Below are 21,625 nucleotides of genomic sequence, written 5' to 3'. Positions count from 1 at the left end.
ACAGAAATGAAAACTACAACATGTCCTAAATCAACAGAAATGAAAACTACAACCTGTCCTACAAAACCAAACCCTGATAGAGCTAAATCAACAGAAATGAAAACTACAACCTGTCCTAAATCAACAGAAATTAAAACTACAACCTGTCCTACATAAACCAAGCCCTCATAGAGCTAAATCAGAAATAGAAAGGTTATGCTTCAAGAAACCAGTTAAAACACAGAAAAAAAGGATTCACAGTCCTTCTAGTCTGAGACTCTGCTGTAGTATCCCACCAGAAACCTGCTACAGCTTTTACTCAGAGCAGAGAAGAGGTTTTGTAAATCTGCTCAATCTAAGAGCTCTAAGAAGCTACAATCTTAGCATACAACTCATACTGCATTTTTAATAGCACAGCAGTGTGAGGACACTCCCCCAGTGCACCAGGAGAAACTACAATCCTGTAACATTCCACTCATGCAGCATCGTAAGAGCACAGCAGTGTGAGGACACTCCCCCAGTGCACCAGGAAAAACTACAATCCTGCAACATACCACTCATGCTGCATTGCTAAGAGCACAGCAGTGTGAGGACACTCCCCCAGTGCACCAGGAGCAGCTACAATCCTGCAACATACCACTCATGCTGCATTGCTAAGAGCACAGCAGTGTGAGGACATGCCCCCAGTGTATCAGGAGAAACTACAATCCTGTAACATACCACTCATGCTGCATTGCTAAGAGCACAGCAGTGTGAGGACACTCCCCCAGTGCACCAGGAGCAGCTACAATCCTGCAACATACCACTCATGCTGCATTGCTAAGAGCACAGCAGTGTGAGGACATGCCCCCAGTGTATCAGGAGAAACTACAATCCTGTAACATACCACTCATGCTGCATTGCTAAGAGCACAGCAGTGTGAGGACAGACCCCTAGGAGCTACATAGCTGGAATATAAATTCATATGTTACAGTCCTGCTACTCCTAACAACATACACAAAGGGATGACTACCAATCTCTCCATTGACAATACCTAATACTGGCTGCAGAGAGTACAGAGCACAGCAGTGTGAGGACACACCCCCAATGCACTTACACAAGCTAAAATCCTGGCATTTTTTTCACAGTTTTGCTGCTACCAGGGACATACACAGAGGTCTGATTACACCTGTGTCATTGTGTTGAGGCGGCTCCGTTATCTTGGGAACACAATGTGAAATATTCTGAGTGACGTAATCGTGACCTTCTTATCTGCACTATAACATAAGCGTCACTGTACACAGTCATCAAACATCGGGAGTCTGCACAATCCTTAAGTTATAAGGAAACCAAACTCAGGAGAACTATGGGGCACAATATTCTTAGAAGGGTCCCTAGAGGTACAGGTCCCCTTTTACAGTGAAGATGGTAGGTGATGCTCCATCCCCGTTACAATTTTTAGAAAACTTTCCAAGAAAATTGCGAGTGACCTAATAAACAGCATCCAAACGAGGTTGAGTTTATGCAAATTACATCCAAAAGTAGGTGGTACCATCATGTGAGAGACCATGGTAACGGCGATGCCCTAATTTTGTTAGTTGTTAAAGGGTATCAATCTCTACCATTGCCCCGGTCATAAACAGTAATTGAAGGGGTTATATCCACTACCTGGACCCCCATTACTACTAGACAAAAGGGTCGCCAGCAGGGTTACTACTTGGCCTTGATATTGTGCTGTGTATTTTTGAATCTCACCCCCTATTGTGGCCAGTAGTTTTAAGTCCCTCCCCCTATTGTTGGCTGGTATTTTTGAATCCCTCCCCCTATTATTAGCTAGTATTTTTGAGTCCCTCCCCTTATTGTTGGCTGGTATTTTTGAATCCCTCCCCCTATTGTTGGCTGGTATTTTTGAGTCCCTCCCCCTATTGTTAGCTGGTATTTTTGAATCCCTGCCCCTATTGTTGGCTGGTATTTTTGAGTCCCTCCCCCTATTGTTAGAGGGTATTTTTGAGTCCCTCCCCCTAATGCTGTCTGGTATTTTTGAATCCCTCCCCCTATTGTTGGCTGGTATTTTTTGAGTCCCTCCCCCTATTGTTGGCTGGTATTTTTGAATCCCTCCCCCTATTGTTGGCTGGTATTTTTGAGTCCCTCCCCCTATTGTTGGCTGGTATTATTTGAATCCCTCCCCTATTGTTAGCTGGTATGTCTTAATCTCCCTTTTTGGTACTTTTAGATGTAACAAATGGAACCTTACCCCCCCCTTTGGACCATAATTATGTATCCTGTGCTCCCATTCTATCTAATAGAGATTGTGACGTCCAGTGCTGGGCTGTTTGAGCAGCTACGGAGATCTGTGAGGGTCATAAGGACATGATATAGAAGATGCACTAATGGAATTTTGGGATCTTTGTCCTCAGGAGCAGGGGCCGGGGTGCAATACTAGTTTTTTGCAGAAATCTTAATTTTAGCATTATGGCCCGTGACGTGGACGACCACTGCTGCACCTCAGACGGGTCAAACACAAATATAGTAAGGCAATATCTTCACTCTCACTGTGATACGTGATCCTGGGTCCTAGTGATCCACCCAGTTCAGGACTTCACCTCCCAACTTTCCGGATTTGAGGGCGATGAGCTTTTACGAAATAGTTTCCCTCACATCCCCATAAAATCAACTTTGCTATCTTACCTGGCATTCATTTAGATCTATCAATAGGAGGTGGCCTGTCCTGCTAGCCCGATTCCAGCAGGACCTCCCATTCTCACTCATTTCTGCTCCTCCCTATGCCCCATGCCTCCTTCTCACCATTCAGAACTTCCGGTCATGTGACCAGGGTGATATCATCTAAGGTACTTTACCCATTAAAATTTGCTAAATCTTCCCCACGTATGTATCGGATCACATGAAATCACAGCAGCCCCCATGGAGAATGGTGAGGAGTAGAAGTCCATAGAGGCATGCTGTGATTTCATGTGATCAGATACATACATGGGGTAGATTTTGCAAATGTTAGTGGGTAAAGTCCCTTAGATCACATCACCCTGGTCACATGGCATGAAGTTCTGGATGGTGAGAATGAGGCATGGGACATGGGGAGTAGGCGCTGAACTTGGCTGAGCATGACCTCTAACTCCTGCTAGATCTGACTGTATTCCAAGTAAGATAACAAAAACAACTGTATGGGGGGCATTAGGGAAACAATTTGAGGGATTTTATAGGGATTAGAGAGAAAAAAGCATGGAAGTTGGATAATAGGGGCTCTATGGGAACCTGCCACCAGCTGTATTTGTGGAAAATCTGCTGACAGGTTTCCTTTAAGTAGATGTATAAATCACTGTTATTGGCAGCTCGGAGGACCCATCAGACGCTCCCTATATCTCAGTTTCCTGGACACCTGTAAATAGGACATCAGGACTGACCATCTCCCTCCCTATATTCTGATAATTTGAGGCATTAACCTTTTCAGATTTGAGCTGATCAATTGATTATTATGGCAAATGGGTTTCCTATATGGAAAGCAAACAGGGGCGTCTGTGGTCCTGACATCTGCTGATAACGCGGCGGGGGACAGAGGGGAAGCAGTTGGCATAAAGATCGATAAATCTTCGCTATAACACGCGGCCGGCGAGTGCACGCTCCAATTATAGCACTGGACTCATAGATAGAGGTAACAATCACGCTGGGCACATGAGGGGGGGCACTAGGACCCTGCTGACAAAAATGAAGACTACATAATTATAAATGGCACACAGTGAGACGCTGATAATGACGTTGCATTGGGATCCAGTAGGTTTCAGTCGACCCTTTGGATCTACACATTGATGTATTATGATGGAGTCGCATTCACGCTGCAAACACTCCAAGCAGAATTAAATCCTATGCATTTTCAGGGTTTCCAGGCACAACTTAGCATTGACTCCATAGATACAAAATCTCCCACCACTTCTATATATAGATATTTAGTATTGGGTGTAGCATCACATGTGACCCCAGGCTGCTATAAGATATCTAAAATAGCAAAGTTACCTGGGAATTCTACAACTACATATAAAACGTCTATAAAACCTGCAATAAAACACTAAATACCTGCCGTCCTCAGTTACATGTTATTGATCTGACATATCGCTCGTCATACGTGGTGATAGCAGAATGTGGCAGATTTATCTATAGATTTGCTCCTGCTCAGTCTCTCCAGACACTTTTTCTACACTTATCTATAATATGTTTCAAATAGGTTTGTAAAAAAACCCCCAAAAGTTCTGAGTTCTGAACCTCAGTTTTCCTTCATTTAGGGCTAAGCATTGGACTACGTCTTCACTGACACAAACACAGGGAGAGGGGAGGGGGAAGAAGCAGGATGAGTCATAACTTTCCTGCTGCATCTCCTCCTATTCAGCAGAGCTCAGACATGTAAACAATAAAGCCAGGAGGGTCTGCACACAGCACAAAAGTAAGCAGGAGAACTGCTAAATCACTTGGTGAACATTCAGGGTTTATCCACAAGGTAGTAAAAGCACTTGGCCAACTTATGAAAACAAAAAGTGGCTAATCCCTTTAATTACAAGGTGCCTAGAAAGAGTGAGAGGACAAGCACTTACTAGCTAATTTATATTAAAACATCACCTAAATTTAATCATTTCATTAACATAGGTCACCAGTATCACCACTGGAACCCCCATCGAGCAGCGGTTCTCAGCCAGAAGCAAAGGGCTCCATACATTGCGTGGTGGTCATGCCGGGGTACTGCAGCTCAGCTCCCATTCAAGTAATTGGTCAATTAGCTGGTGGCCCCATGGCCACCAATTAATAGATGGAGTAGGAAGATGATGACTTATGTGGTTGTGGTGCTGAGGTTATTATATTGGTGACCTATCTTTGAAATAATCAAAAATACAGGTCAACCCCTTTAAAGGTATTTTCCTGGTGGTTTCCTTTAATAAAAGTTCTACAAAATCCTTTTACAATAATCTTATCACAAAGTGATCCCCAAAAATCAGTTGCAATCTATAAGAAAACTGGACAGTAAGTGTTGAGTTTCCCTGCAGCACACCCACAGGGGAGGTGGAGTATTACACCCTGTCCTCTTCCATCACTGATTTGCCTATAATACAGGACAGGACAGGTCCTAGAGAGCGGGGAACACTCTTTATCACACGTTTTCCACTCTTCCAAAGAGAGGACGCTCCAGAACTGAGGTCCAGACCCAATATACACTCCCTAATAGTAGGAACAAACATAGGTTTTCTAAACTGGAGCTTCCCTTTAAGGTGACGAGACTTCACCATAGAAACTCTGATACATCAGTAGGATTCTCAGTAACTAGATGTGAGGTTACATGTGGGTGACGAGACATTTGCCTGTGTTTGGCATTTTGTTTTCCTGGGTTTTTAGTATTGTCTTTAGTATTGTGTTTGCTTTATCTCTTGTTCTTAGCTTTGTGTTTGCTTTATCTCAGCGTCCGCCAGATATTGGGTTTTCCACATTCTTTTACATATTGTCACATCACTGAGACGTGACGCCATGCACTCAGTATGTTCAGGTCCGTGTATAGTTTTTCTGGTTTTGTAGGTCACATTGTGGGAACATACCTACTAAAAATCCATACCTCTTGTCATATTTAGTAGGTAAAAGGGGCAAAAATGAAGATCAATAATTAATTCTAAATGATTCCCTTATTTATATAGCGCACACAGATTACGCAGCGCTGCACAGAGCTTGTCACATCAGTCCCTGTCCCCAATGGGGCTCACAATCTATTCAACCTACCAGTAATTTTTTTGGAGTGTGGGGAGAAACCAGAGGACCCGGAGGAAACCCATGTAAACACGGAGAGATCATACAAACTCTTTGCAGATGTTGACCCTGCGACTTGAACCCAGGTCCCCAGCGCTGCAAGGCTGTAATGCTAACTACTGAGCCACCGTGCTGCAAGGCTGTAGTGCTGACCACTGAGCCACCGTGCTACAAATGGTCTTCTTAAAACTACTCCTTCTTTTTCTTTATGTAGCTTTATGCAGGTCTATTTGTCTCCATGGTTACAGACTACAAAACAATCTTGTGTAGTCTGCAATACATTTTGCTTAGAGGGAACCCGTCAGCTCCATTGCCACTTACATATTCACTTGTCCTCGTAGAACACATGTCCTGGAGTATAAGCTTACATTGTTGAAGAAACTTGGTGGCCTGGTATGTGGAAAAAAAATCTTTATTTTTGATTTTATGCAAATGAGCATTTAGGTGCGATGTGGGCGGGGCTACACTGTTTGGTGCAAGCTGTCTTGTATAGGTTCACCATTCAGCACTTCTTACAGTGTTATGCTGCACCGGTAGAACTATACACCGGGGGGTGCACTGGACCTCCCGACCACACCCATGGTGAACTTCAAACTTAATTTGTTTTTAAATGGGTGTGGGCACAATCAAAAACGGTTTCAGATGTACAGAAGTAACACGTTTTTTTAATTTATAATAGTTTCTAAAATATATCAGACATTGAGTAATAATTAAAATGAATAATGTAAACACATCTGCGTACAAATCATGTAAAGATCTTAATATAGATATAGGAACTTAGTTCAACCTTAAAGGAAACCTACCACTTCTGAAGGTAGGTATGAGATACAAACACCGGGCACCAGCTCAGGGTGAGCTGGTGCCGGTGCTTAGTCTCGTTAGTGTTAAAACCGCGGTATCGCGGTTTTAACACTTTTGAAACTTTCTAGCAGAAACTGCTTCGGCGCTGCGCGCGACCGTGCGCGCGCAACGCCTGCGGCGTTTCCAATGTAGGCGCGCGCACGATCGTGTGCACGAAGCGCCGAAGCAGTTTCTGCTAGAAAGTTTCAAAAGTGTTAAAACCGCGATACCGCGGTTTTAACACTAACGAGACTAAGCACCGGCACCAGCTCACCCTGAGCTGGTGCCCGGTGTTTGTATCTCATACCTACCTTCAGAAGTGGTAGGTTTCCTTTAATTATATGTGTATCTTGTTAACAGGATTCCTTTAGAGCTTTGTAAACAATTTTGTAAACAATTTGGTAAACAATTTGGTAAACAATTTGGTAAACAATTTGGTAAACAACTTCGTAAACAATTTCTATTCCTTCTGATACTCAGAGACAATATAGCGGTTGATTATCTAGATATAGTAATATTAGTAGTCTCGTACACAGTGGGGAGTCCTATGTCCCAATAGAAAGATTCATAAAGATGAAAAAATTCGTAGAGCTGAAAAATTCATGGGGATGAAAAAGTACATAAAAAAGAAAATTGCATGCATTAAAAATAAAAATAAAAAATGGATAGTTAAAAACAAATTTGTTTAGGAGTAAATTGGTATCCAGGAGGTTTTTATGTTGCACAAAGTGTAGGGCCCTACACTGCACTCAGACTCGGCACAACAGAGATTGATAAGTGCCACCATAACCTTGATTTAATTTGTTTTTAATTAAAATTAAAGATTTTTCTGTATTTACACCAGAAATTTTCTCCAAAAATACTTGTGTATGACGCAGGACCCTCTAACTTACCTTATTAGGTTATATGTAACCTGGAAGATGACAAGTGATCCTGACTGCGGGGCCAGATTACACTGTATTTGTAGTCTGTAACCATGGAGACACATTGGCCTGCATAGGAGCTGTATACGACAAAATTAATCTATAGTCATTTTTATAGTTTTTTTTTTAAATTTTGTTTTATTCTAACAATTGGGGGTTTGATCTATGAAGACATTAGAAGACCTGAAGGGGAAATGTACGTGATAACCGCACTACGGACCTTCGTCACTGTCTGTTATCCATTCACAGGCTGCTGCCTCACCCCCTCGTTAGCTTAGTCATTTGGGTAATTAGTGATATATTGTACATTTTTGCATAGTAAACGATCCCTTTATTATAGACCGGGCATCGGCTCACAGATTTGTATAAGCAAATGTTCCTGTTGTACAAAATTTGGCTTCACAGTTTCACATATTGACACGGAGATTAAATTCTCATCATCATTTACCTTTCATAAGACTTGGCAGAAATCAATAACACGAGGAACTAAAAGAAACTTAATATAAGAAAGTGGACAAACTGTTTATTAACCCCTTAAGAACCAGGCCCTTTTTCGTTTTTGCATTTTTATTTTTCACTCCCCACCTTCAAAAATCTATAACTTTTTTATTTTTCCATGTACAGAGCTGTGTGATGTCTTATTTTCTGCGTAACAAATTGCACTTCGTAGTGCTGGTATTAAATATTCCATGCCGTGTACTGGGAAGCGGGAAAAAAATTCTAAATGCAGTAAAAATGATGAAAAAACACATTTGCGCCATTTCTTGTGGGCTTGGTTTGTACAGCTTTCACTGTGCGCCCCAAATGACAGGTCTACTTCATTCATTGGGTCAATACGATCACGGGGATACCAAATTTGTATAGGTTTTATAATGTTTTTATACATTTACAAAAATTAAAACCTCCTGTACAGAAAAAAAATTCTTCATTTTACATTGTTCTTGCGCTAATAACTTTTTCATACTTTAGTGTACGGAGCTGTGGGTGATGTCATTTTTTGCGACTTCTGATGACGTTTTCAACGCTTTTATTTTTAGGACTGTGCGATATTTTGATCACTTTTTACAGAATTTTTTCTATTTTTCAAAATGGCAAAAAAATGCAATTTGCGACTTCGGGCGCTATTTTCCGCTACGGGGTAAAACGCAGTGAAAAACGGTTATTATATTTTGATAGATCGGGCATTTTCGGACGCGGCGATACCTAATGTGTTTAGGATTTGTACTGTTTATTTATATTTATATCAGTTCTAGGGAAAGGGGGGTGATTTGAATTTTTATGTTTTTTTAATATAATTTTTTTTTTTTCACTTTTTTTTATTTTTTTTTTTTACTATTTTTCAGACTCCCTAGGGTACTTTAACCCTAGGTTGTCTGATTGATCCTACCATATACTGCCATACTACAGTATGGCAGTATATGGGGATTTTGCACACCATCTATTACAATGTGCAGATGGCACATTGCAATAGATAGCCTCGATCATGACAGCCTCGGATCTTTATGTGATCCGAGGCTGTCATGACAACGGATCGCCGCTCCCCGGTGACGCCACGGGGAGTGACGATCGGAGCCAAGATGGCGGCGCCCACGCGCCGCCGGCTCTTTTATGCTGCCGGCAGCTTTGCCGGCGGCAATCAAAGGGTTAACACCCGCGATCGGTACAAGCACCGATCGCGGGTGTTAGCGACGGGCGTTTGCTTCATCATGAAGCAAATGCCCGGTGAGTATGAAGAGGGCTCCGCCCGTGAGCCCTCTTCATACTCCCCCATGCGCAGCAAGACGTATGGGGTTAATATCTTGTCTATAGAATAGGTCATTAGCAGTTGGCCAGCGGGGGTCCGACACCCAGCACCCCCCACCCATTAGCTGTTATACACTAAAATCTGGAAAACCCCTTTACAACACCGTATTTTTCGGACTATAAGGTGCACAAAAAATCCTTTGATTTTCTCAGAAATCAAAGGTGCGCCTTATAGTCCAGTGCGCCTTATATATGAACTGTACTTACAGACAACAGCTGCCTTGAACAGTGCACAGGTCTGCCAACTGCTGGTCATTCATCCTTACAATCAGGTGCGCCTTATACTCCAGTGCGCCTTATATAGTCCCAAAAATAAAGCATATCTTATAACTTTCACTCTTTTCCCTCCTTCGTTTTGCTTGTTACGTGTGATAACGTGTTACTAAGTATCAGAGCCTCATGGGGCCAAATGCATTTCCAGCTCCCCAGACGACCCCTTTAATGGTAACAGCAACAATGTATCAAGAAGAACAAGGAAACAATTCTTAACCAATAGACATTTTTATTAGATAGACAAAAAGCAATCACCATATGTGATAGAAAGGCTTTTGGGCTCCTCCCAGTTCTTACTCCTTGAAGACCCTGAGACTGGAGCGCCCCCTATATGTACCACCCCAGAAAACACCTAATTACAGTGAATTTCTTCTTTTAGGACTGATGAAGTGAAGACACCGGAGCTGCAATCACTGCTCATCATCTGATAACCACAGACATGTATCCGGTATGTCATCTCTTTTTTAAATTTTACAAAAAATAATAATAGTTTTTTAAACTTCCCAATAAATATAAGTATAAGCCCAAAATTCTAAATTTCATAAACAATAGTCACTTATTCTTCTGTAAGGCTCTTGCTCCGGAGGACCCAAAAATCTATTGAGCTCTATGAGGTACATGCAACGCTTCATTTCCCTTGTAGGGGCATTAATGAGAATTGAACGCCGCACTTTCGTCGGGTTTCCAGAATATTTACGTTTTGCGCCGAATTGCCCCGGGATTTTGGCGCACGCGATCAGATTGTTGCGCATTGGCCCTGCCTTTCATGCAACAGAAATCGGGGGGCATGGCCGTCGGACAACCCGAAGGATTCGGAAAAACTGCGGAATTTAAAAAACAAATTGTGTTGCAAGATCAGCACTTACATGCACCCGGACGAAGAAGGTGAACTCCGGCGGACCACGGCGCAGCAGCGACACCTACTGGATATCGGGCGCACAACCTTAGTGAATCCCGGCAGACCCGAATCTAGGTCGGACAACGCACCGTGGGTTCGCGACAGGACCGGGTAAGTAAATGAGCCCCAATATCTCACATATCCACAAACTGTAGCTGCAAAGCTGCAGATTTTAACCCTTTGCAATAATTGGGGGGACAAGTCAAAGATCTGTGTGATATTCACGGATTTCGATGAAGTAAAAACAATCCCAGTCCTACCGCTTTGGTAAAGTTGAAATAGTGACAGTTGCGTGGAATAAACCAGGACGGATTTTATTCTCTTATCTTATGCAAATAAACTTAACATTTGTAATTTCCATTCAATGACTGCAAGCACAGGTACTGAAACAAAGTATAATAGAAAGTTCTAGAACTTTGCTTACTGACCTCCTGACTCTCCCTATGAGTAGTCGCTGTTCACACGTGCACTTTGAGCGATGCAGCAAATAGAAATTCCCCTTCTCCTGTCATTGGCGACTCAGCTAATTATTTCCCTTTCCGTTTATTTTACTATTAATGAGTAATCAGCTGGAATGAAGGTCACGAAAATCACAGTCTCGGCAAACAAATATGAACGGAGTCTTAAAGTTACAGGAAAGTTTGGGACCAAGGCTGAAAAGAGAAGTAAATCTGCTGCCAAAAAAATAAACTACATGAAAAAAGTCCTGAAAGAGGTTTTCCAAAATGGAAATATTTGCCGGATGTCTACGGAATTTCAGCAGCTCAGTCTTATAAAAGTTGGCGGGACTGGGATGCAGTACCAGGCACAGCCACAGCAGGATGTACGGCGCTATGACTGGGAAGCAATGCTGGGAATGTCTGTGGTTGTGTCAGGCGCTGCTCAGGCGTTTCCAACATTTGCTCAAAAATCTCTTTCTATGGTTAAAAGACGTAGAAGTAAAATGTTCTGTTTTTTTCAGAATCCTCCTCCCTACTATGACAATAACGGATACCAGCCAGAATACAACCACATCTACGAGAATCAGATACCAAACAATATATATCAGCCATATCCCATCCCCCCGCCATATGTCTCCCAAGTGCCGCAGTACTTACCTCAGGTGACCCCTCACCAGTCTGTGCCAGCAAATCAGCAAACAAGCTCAAGAAAATGGATCTCACTAAGTAAGTGTATTACCTGCAATCCTATTAGATGTACTAGAATATAACTACTATAATACTGCCCCCTATGTACAGGAATATAACTACTATAATACTGCACCCTATGTACAGGAAGATAACTACTATAATACTGCCCCTATGTACAAGAATATAACTACTATAATACTGCCCCCTATGTACAAGTATATAACTACTATAATACTGCTCCCTATGTACTGGAATATAACTACTATAATACTGCCCCCTATGTACAGGAATATAACTACTATAATACTGCCCCCTATGTACAAGAATATAACTACTATAATACTGCCCCTATGTACAAGAATATAACTACTATAATACTGCCCCCTATGTACAAGAATATAACTACTATAATACTGCCCCCTATGTACAGGGATATAACTACTACAATACTGCCCCCTATGTACAAGAATATAACTACTATAATACTGCCCCCTATGTACAAGAATATAACTACTATAATACTGCCCCCTATGTACAAGAATATAACTACTATAATACTGCCCCCTATGTACAGGGATATAACTACTACAATACTGCCCCCTATGTACAAGAATATAACTACTATAATACTGCCCCCTATGTACAGGAAGATAACTACTATAATACTGCCCCTATGTACAAGAATATAACTACTATAATACTGCCCCCTATGTACAAGAATATAACTACTATAATACTGCCCCTATGTACAAGAATATAACTACTATAATACCGCCCCCTATGTACAAGAATATAACTACTATAATACTGCCCCCTATGTATAAGAATATAACTACTATAATACTGCCCCCTATGTACAAGAATATAACTACTATAATACCGCCCCCTATGTACAAGAATATAACTACTATAATACTGCCCCTATGTACAAGAATATAACTACTATAATACCGCCCCCTATGTACAAGAATATAACTACTATAATACTGCCCCCTATGTACAAGAATATAACTACTATAATACTGCCCCCTATGTACAGGAATATAGCTACTATAATACTGCCCCCTATGTACAAGAATATAACTACTATAATACCGCCCCCTATGTACAAGAATATAACTACTATAATACTGCTCCCTATGTACAGGAATATAACTACTATAATACTGCCCCTATGTACAAGAATATAACTACTATAATACTGCCCCTATGTACAAGAATATAACTACTATAATACTGCCCCCTATGTACAAGAATATAACTACTATAATACTGCCCCCTATGTACAGGAATATAACTACTATAATACTGCCCCCTATGTACAGGAATATAACTACTATAATACTGCCCCCTATGTACAGGAATATAACTACTATAATACTGCACCCTATGTACAGGAATATAACTACTATAATACTGCCCCCTATGTACAAGAATATAACTACTATAATACTGCCCCCTATGTACAAGAATATAACTACTATAATACTGCCCCCTATGTACAAGAATATAACTACTATAATACTGCCCCCTATGTACAAGAATATAACTACTATAATACTGCTCCCTATGTACAGGAGGATAACTACTATAATACTGCCCCCTATGTACAGGAATATAACTACTATAATACTGCCCCCTATGTACAAGAATATAACTACTATAATACTGCCCCCTATGTACAAGAATATAACTACTATAATACTGCCCCCTATGTACAAGAATATAACTACTATAATACTGCCCCCTATGTACAAGAATATAACTACTATAAAACTGCTCCCTATGTACAGGAATATAACTACTATAATACTGCCCCCTATGTACAAGAATATAACTACTATAATACTGCCCACTATGTACAAGAATATAACTACTATAATGCTGCCCCCTATGTACAAGAATATAACTACTATAATACTGCCCCCTATGTACAAGAATATAACTACTATAATACTGCCCCCTATGTACAAGAATATAACTACTATAATACTGCTCCCTATGTACAGGAATATAACTACTATAATACTGCCCCCTATGTACAAGAATATAACTACTATAATACTGCCCCTATGTACAAGAATATAACTACTATAATACTGCCCCCTATGTGCAGGAATATAACTACTATAATACTGCCCCCTATGTACAGGAATATAACTACTATAATACTGCCCCCTATGTACAGGAATATAACTACTATAATACTGCCCCCTATGTACAGGAATATAACTACTATAATACTGCCCCCTATGTACAAGAATATAACTACTATAATACTGCCCCCTATGTACAGGAATATAACTACTATAATACTGCCCCCTATGTACAAGAATATAACTACTATAATACTGCCCCTATGTACAAGAATATAACTGCTATAATACTGCCCCCTATGTACAGGAATATAACTACTATAATACTGCCCCCTATGTACAAGAATATAACTACTATAATACTGCCCCCTATGTACAAGAATGTAATAGCAGATATTATTGTTTCATTAGGTACAATATTAAATTGTATGAAATGTAACATATTTTGAAATATAATTTTATAACAAATGGATATAATTCCAGCAGATTATTGACAGTTTCCTCTTGCATTTCCATCTTTCTTTGTTCTTTGTATTTCAGGTAGGAAGAAGATCTGTATTGTGTCCACAATCATCATCCTGGCAGCGGCCATCATTATCGCTGCGGTTCTCTGCTGGTATTACTGTAAGGTTTTTTTCATGGCTATGTTTATTTTTATGGCAATCAGAGCAGGAACGTTAATGAATTTGCAAAATTCTCAATCTGTTGATGTAACTTGAGCAATGACCCTAATCCCCAAGTCATATTGTGAAAGGATAAAATCTACACTACCTGCAGCCACCACTAGATGGAGCTTTATTTGGAAACGAAGACATTTCCTGTGAGCTCCCTCTAGTGGTGGTCTCAGTATAAGAGGATTTTATTATGTACATCACAAAAACTAAACTTTCATTAGAAACATATTTTATAAAACATTAATTATTCCAAATTTCATGTCTCCTCTTGTTCTTTTTTCACAATGTAGTGACCACACGGTGTGAAAAGCAATGCGGCACCTCATCGTCGTGTGTCCGAGCTTCACAGTGGTGTGACGGCACAGCACAATGTCCGAATGGAGAAGATGAGTCGTATTGTGGTAAGTTCCATGTTATCCTGAGTCAATATGAACACTACAGATCCCAGCATGCCCTGATCACCCTAATACTCCACACTGGAAATGTAAAGCCTGAAGGCCCCCAGCAGCAGGAGGATGGAGCCTCACATAATATAAGTGTGGTGACTGCATAACTTATCTATTTACTATGTATATAACATAGCCAAAATTATCTGGCCATATGATGGTCATGTGATGTCACACAGGTGCACGGCTCGTTATATCCCTGGTCATGTGATGTCACACAGGTGCACGGCTCATTATATCCCTGGTCATGTGATGTCACACAGGTGCATGGGTCATTATATGCCTGGCCATGTGATGTCACACAGGTGCATGGCTCATTATATGCCTGGCCATGGGATGTCACATAGTTGCACGGTTTATAATATACAGGCGGTCCCCTACTTAAGGATACCCGACTTACAGACAACCCATAGTTACAGACAGACCCCTCTGACCTCAGGTGAAGCTCTCTGGATGTTACTTTAGTCCCAGGCTGCAATGATCAGCTGTAAGGTGTCTGTAATGAAGCTTTATTGATAATCCTTGGTCCCATTACAGCAAAAAATGTTTAAACTCCAATTGTCACTGGGGCCAAAATTTTTTTTGTCTGGATCGACAATTATAAAATATACAGTTTCGACTTACATACAAATTCAACTTAAGAACAAACCTCCGGACCCTATCTTGTACGTAACCCGGGGACTGCCTGTACCTGGTCATGTAGTGTCACAGAGGTGCATAGCTCCCTGAGTGATATCACATGACTGGGGATATATAATGGGATGTGCACCTGTGTGACATCACATGACCAGGGATATAACGAGCCGTGCACCTGTGTGACCTCACATCTCCAGGGATATAACGAACCGTGCACCTGTGTGACATCACATGACCAGGGATATAACGAGCCGCGCACCTGTGTGACATCACATGACCAGGGATATAACGAGCCGTGCACCTGTGTGACATCACATGACCAGGGATATAACGAGCCGCGCACCTGTGTGACATCACATGACCAGGGATATATCGAGCCGTGCACCTGTGTGACATCACATGACCAGGGATATTTAACGAGCCGTGCACCTGTGTGACCTCACATCTCCAGGGATATAACGAACCGTGCACCTGTGTGACATCACATGACCAGGGATATAACGAGCCGCGCACCTGTGTGACATCACATGACCAGGGATATAACGAGCCGCGCACCTGTGTGACATCACATGACCAGGGATATAACGAGCTGCGCACCTGTGTGACATCACATGACCAGGGATATAACGAGCCGTGCACCTGTGTGACATCACATGACCAGGGATATAACGAGCCGCGCACCTGTGTGACATCACATGACCAGGGATATAACGAGCCGTGCACCTGTGTGACATCACATGACCAGGGATATAACGAGCCGTGCACCTGTGTGACCTCACATCTCCAGGGATATAACGAACCGTGCACCTGTGTGACATCACATGACCAGGGATATAACGAGCCATGCACCTGTGTGACATCACATGACCAGGGATATAACGAGCCGTGCACCTGTGTGACATCACATGACCAGGGATATAACGAGCCGCGCACCTGTGTGACATCACATGACCAGGGATATAACGAGCCGTGCACCTGTGTGACATCACATGACCAGGGATATATAACGAGCCGTGCACCTGTGTGACATCACATGACCAGGGATATATAACGAGCCGTGCACCTGTGTGACATCACATGACCAGTAACCAAACTATGAAGCTTCTTGTGGAATGACAGAAAACAATATCAATTATTTTCTGGAATATTTAGAGTGGACGACCCTTTAAAGCGGAAATTATTACTATCATACAGAGTGAACTTTTTGCCCCCAGTGAGCAAAAACTTTTTTAAAGTGTCCCCTGTACATATCATCTCCTTTAATTTTTCCATCTGTAAACATATGAAATAAATTGCCCTCACGGTGTTGCTATTCGGGGGCGTCTCCCTGCACAGTTTGGGGGTCATTTATCTTATTTCCTCCTTCTCTGAGCTCTTTTTGCGCCTGTTGTAAGTTTATTTTTTGCATCTTATTTGTCTTTGTCGTTTTGGCTCTTTGTATTGCAGGGTTTTTTTTGTGCACATTTTAAACAAGGCGCAATTTGTGGCGCAAATCATACCATTGCCTTTATTAAGCCTGGTCAGGACCGGCGTGTTATTGCGCATTTATTTGCGCCCATATAGGGGCAATAGTATAATAAATCGGGCGCAGACATCTGTAAAGAGGTGCAATGTAATGACAAATAGAGCGCAAAAAAAAACACGACCAATTGAGGCGTAACATTCCAAAAAAAGCGTAAAATAGCCGCAAAACAGCCATTACGCAGCAAAAAGGCGCTAAAAACACTAACGGAAGGAAAAGATGAGTGACCCCCTTTGTGACCATCCAATCAGCAATGACAATATTAACCCATTAATGACTGGCTATTTTGGGCGGTATGGACCGGGAAAGGCATTTTCTTCCCTTTTGTGCCAAGATCCGTAGCTTTTTTCCATTTTTTCATTTCTCCATAAATGGAGCTGTATTGGTGTCTTGTGTTTTGTGTGACGAGATGTAGTTTTTAACGCCACTATTTTATGATATTATATATTTTTTAGAGACAATTGGAAAAAAAATTGCAATTTAACATTTTAAAATGAGTGTAAATAAGATAATTCTCAGGATCCATGCGATTTTTTGGCCTTTTTTATAGCAGTTTTTTGTAGAATAGATTGGATTTTTATCGGTGCAATATAATTTATTGAAGATTCTGTTTTATGTTTTTTGGTGATTAACAAGGCGCTGCAATTGATGCAGTATTTTTTTTTTACACCATTGTTAAGACACCAGTTGTATCATACCGGTTGTTATGGATGCAGTTTTTTCAGTTTTTCTTATATTCTATTTTTTACCCTTAGTGAGGGGGATTTTCCATGAAAACATGTTCTATCCTGTGGGAGGCCACAACAATCATGTCTCATGACAGCACCTGACTACGACTACATGTGCTGGTGGAGACGCCCATGTACAGTGCTCCACCACTCACATAGAATCTCCAGGGTTATAAATTGTCACAACTGTAACAAACCCTCAGCTGTCAGAAATCTCTAATGATAATTATTTTTGTCTACCAGTGCGACTGTACGGCCAAAACTTTATATTACAAGCCTATTCCCCCGCGAGGTCGTCCTGGCTCAGCATCTGCTTCGATGACTGGAACTCGGTCAATGGACCCACAGTCTGCAGATCCATGGGCTACAAGTAAGTGGTGACAGCCCTGACTCATCCAGGACCTCTGAGCCTTGTAGTGTTTCTAAGGGCCGCAGCACAATCTCATGTTAGATTAAGGTTTGAGCCCCCACCCCATAACAATACTAGATGCACCAACCCAACAACAGTACCTTTATGACAATGCCCTTATAATAGTGCCCCAATAACAGTGCCCCCATAACAGTGCCCCCATAACAATGCCTTTATAACAGTGCCCCCATAACAGTGCCCCCATAACAGTGCCCCCATAACAATGCCTTTATAACAGTGCCCCCATAACAGTGCCCCCATAACAATGCCCTTATAATAGTGCCCCCATAACAGTGCCCCCATAACAGTGCCTCAATAACAGTGCCTCAATAACAGTGCCCCCATAACAGTGCCCCCATAACAATGCCCTTATAACAGTGCCCCCATAACAATGCCCCAATAACAGTGCCCCCATAACAATGCCCTTATAACAGTGCCCCCATAACAATGCCCTTATAACAGTGCCCCCATAAAAATGCCCTTATAACAGTGCCCCCATAACAGTGCCCCCATAACAATGCCCCCATAACAATGCCTTTATAACAGTGCCCCCATAACAGTGCCCCCATAACAATGCCCTTATAATAGTGCCCCCATAACAGTGCCCCCATAACAGTGCCTCAATAACAGTGCCTCAATAACAGTGCCCCCATAACAGTGCCCCCATAACAATGCCCTTATAACAGTGCCCCCATAACAATGCCCCAATAACAGTGCCCCCATAACAATGCCCTTATAACAGTGCCCCCATAACAATGCCCTTATAACAGTGCCCCCATAAAAATGCCCTTATAACAGTGCCCCCATAACAATGCCCTTATAACAGTGCCCCCATAACAATGCCCCAATAACAGTGCCCCCATAACAATGCCCTTATAACAGTGCCCCCATAACAATGCCCTTATAACAGTGCCCCCATAACAATGCCCTTATAACAATGCCCCAATAACAGTGCCCCCATAACAGTGCCCCCATAACAATGCCCTTATAACAGTGCCCCCATAACAATGCCCTTATAACAGTGCCCCCATAACAATGCCCTTATAACAGTGCCCCCATAACAATGCCCTTATAACAGTGCCCCCATAACAATGCCCCAATAACAGTGCCCCCATAACAATGCCCTTATAACAGTGCCCCCATAACAGTGCCCCCATAACAATGCCCCAATAACAGTGCCCCCATAACAATGCCCTTATAACAGTGCCCCCATAACAGTGCCCCCATAGCAGTGCCCCAACAACAGTGACAGCCATGCACAGAAGCCCATGAGTATATTTCGGTGTTACTTATGTGTCACATATATTTCTCCTCTCTAAGGTCCAGCAGTTATTATAATTATTTTTTGGAAAATGTTCCATCGGATCATAAAGAATTTGCCAGCATAAATACCAGCGTGCCCTTCATCAAGTTACACACCAGTATTAGGACAAGGTACGCAGGCACAACTTATATATCCATACAAATCATCTATCTATCTATCTATCTATCTCCTATCTATCTATCTATCTATCTCCTATCTATCTATCTCCTATCTATCTATCTATCTATCTATCTATCTCCTATCTATCTATCTATCTATCTATCTATCTATCTATCTATCTCCTATCTATCTATCTATCTATCTATCTATCTATCTATCTATCTATCTATCTCCTATCTATCTATCTATCTATCTATCTATCTATCTCCTATCTATCTATCTATCTATCTCCTATCTATCTATCTCATATCTATCTATCTATCTATCTATCTATCTCCTATCTATCTATCTATCTATCTATCTATCTATCTATCTATCTATCTATCTCATATCTTTCTATCTATCTATCTCCTATCTATCTATCTCCTATCTATCTATCTATCTATCTATCTCATATCTATCTATCTATCTCATATCTATCTATCTATCTATCTATCTCCTATCTATCTATCCATCTCATATCCATACAAATTATCTATCTCCTATCTATCTATCTATCTATCTATCTATCTATCTCCTATCTATCTATCTATCTCATATCTATCTATCTATCTATCTATCTATCTATCTATCTATCTATCTATCTATCTTTCTATCTCCTATCTATCCATCTCATATCTATCTATTTATCTATCTCCTATAAAACTATCTATCTATTTTCTGAATTCCATACATTAACATTCTCCATTTGTCTTGAAGGGATTATTGTCCATCTGGAAGGGTGATCTCGCTTCGGTGCATAGGTGAGTCAGTCTAATATGTCCTCACATCTGCCACCCCCCCCCCCCTAAACCCTATAGACCCCCCTCATCTTGTCCCTCTCCTCTTTGCATTTCTGCTCATCCTGTGTAAGATATGTTCCTCTGGAGTTCTGCCTAAGTAGTTGAGCACACAGGGGGCAGACACTTCTACTCGGAGGCTGGCACAGCCACAAGCCCACCCATGAGGAGCAGCACCTCTTCTATCTTTTCATTGGATATCACACCAAATTACCAAGTCATAGATAGATACATTGTTGTCTTCTTTCAGATTGTGGTCAATCAACCAAGCAGGTGCCATCCAGCAGGATAGTTGGCGGAACTGCGGCCAGAAGTGGGGACTGGCCATGGCAAGTGAGTCTGCTGATCCGGCAGTCACACGTCTGCGGAGGGTCTATCATCACTCCTGATTGGATAGTGACTGCGGCGCATTGCGTAGAGGGGTAAGTCTTTGGGTTTATTAATGAGCCCTTCCCCTAAATAACCAGAACATGTGTACTTACCTGCCATGGCTCCTGGTTCCAGCATCACAGACGTCTTCTGGTCTTGCCAAGGTCAAGGGACTGGTCAAAAAGAGGCCTCAAAATCTCCTAAAGATGTCACTGATTGGCCAAAGCAGGTCACATGACCCCCAACAATTCCAACTGAACGGGTAGTGCTGCGGCCTAGTGACCCCCCTAAGTTATCCCATTAAGTTACACCTCTCTGAAAACAACATGATTGCTCTATGTTGCGGTCACGGTAAGATCTTCCATGATGGTGTAATGTTTTTGTGTTTTAGAAATTACGCCTACCCCTCCCTCTGGACGGTCTACGCAGGATCTACCCAAAAACTAGGGGGTCAGGCCTTTCTGGTGGATAAAATTATTTCACACCCAAATTACAACACGGAAACGAAGGATAATGACATTGCCCTTATGAGGCTGAAGACCAGCTTATCGTTTACTGGTAAGGGGCTGAGGAATGGGAACGGGGAGGGGGGGGGGGGGTAAGAGAGGGAGGGGGGCATTTACTTTTTCACCATTTTAAACTTTTATAAAATATTTCAAGAAAGTAAATGAACCCTTTAAAGATTTTGAGAAAAAAATGGGAAAGTATGATCCAATCTATATTGGCCTTCAGCTCTCATGAAAATCTGCGTCTCCATGGTAACAGACTACAACTAAATCCTATGTAGTCTGATCCCACAATCCTATTCTTGCTATGTTTGGCAGGTTAAAAAATGTAGGATACAGATAGAAAGAAACATAACTGC

The 21,625-nt window shown here is 41.7% G+C and overlaps 1 protein-coding gene across 4 annotated transcripts in view; it reads left to right on the top strand.

Moving 5' to 3' along the window:
* TMPRSS2 (transmembrane serine protease 2) overlaps positions 1-21,625 on the top strand; it is a 65,116-nt gene that overhangs the window by 34,507 nt on the left and 8,984 nt on the right. For all 4 annotated transcript variants that reach the window (XM_072138815.1, XM_072138814.1, XM_072138816.1 and 1 more), the window contains 9 exons: positions 9,970-10,038; positions 11,450-11,654; positions 14,255-14,338; positions 14,679-14,789; positions 17,964-18,090; positions 19,450-19,563; positions 20,312-20,355; positions 20,642-20,813; positions 21,152-21,318. In XM_072138815.1, the coding sequence (XP_071994916.1) occupies positions 10,030-10,038; positions 11,450-11,654; positions 14,255-14,338; positions 14,679-14,789; positions 17,964-18,090; positions 19,450-19,563; positions 20,312-20,355; positions 20,642-20,813; positions 21,152-21,318 (1,033 nt within the window). In that variant the 5' untranslated portion in view covers positions 9,970-10,029. The remainder of the gene's footprint in view (positions 1-9,969; positions 10,039-11,449; positions 11,655-14,254; positions 14,339-14,678; positions 14,790-17,963; positions 18,091-19,449; positions 19,564-20,311; positions 20,356-20,641; positions 20,814-21,151; positions 21,319-21,625) is intronic.

This window comes from Engystomops pustulosus, chromosome 2 (genome assembly GCF_040894005.1).
Source record: "Engystomops pustulosus chromosome 2, aEngPut4.maternal, whole genome shotgun sequence".
In the NCBI taxonomy this organism is placed as follows: Eukaryota; Metazoa; Chordata; class Amphibia; order Anura; family Leptodactylidae; genus Engystomops; species Engystomops pustulosus.
Note: the sequence above shows the minus strand (reverse complement) of the source record. Positions and strands in the feature narration are given on the sequence as shown.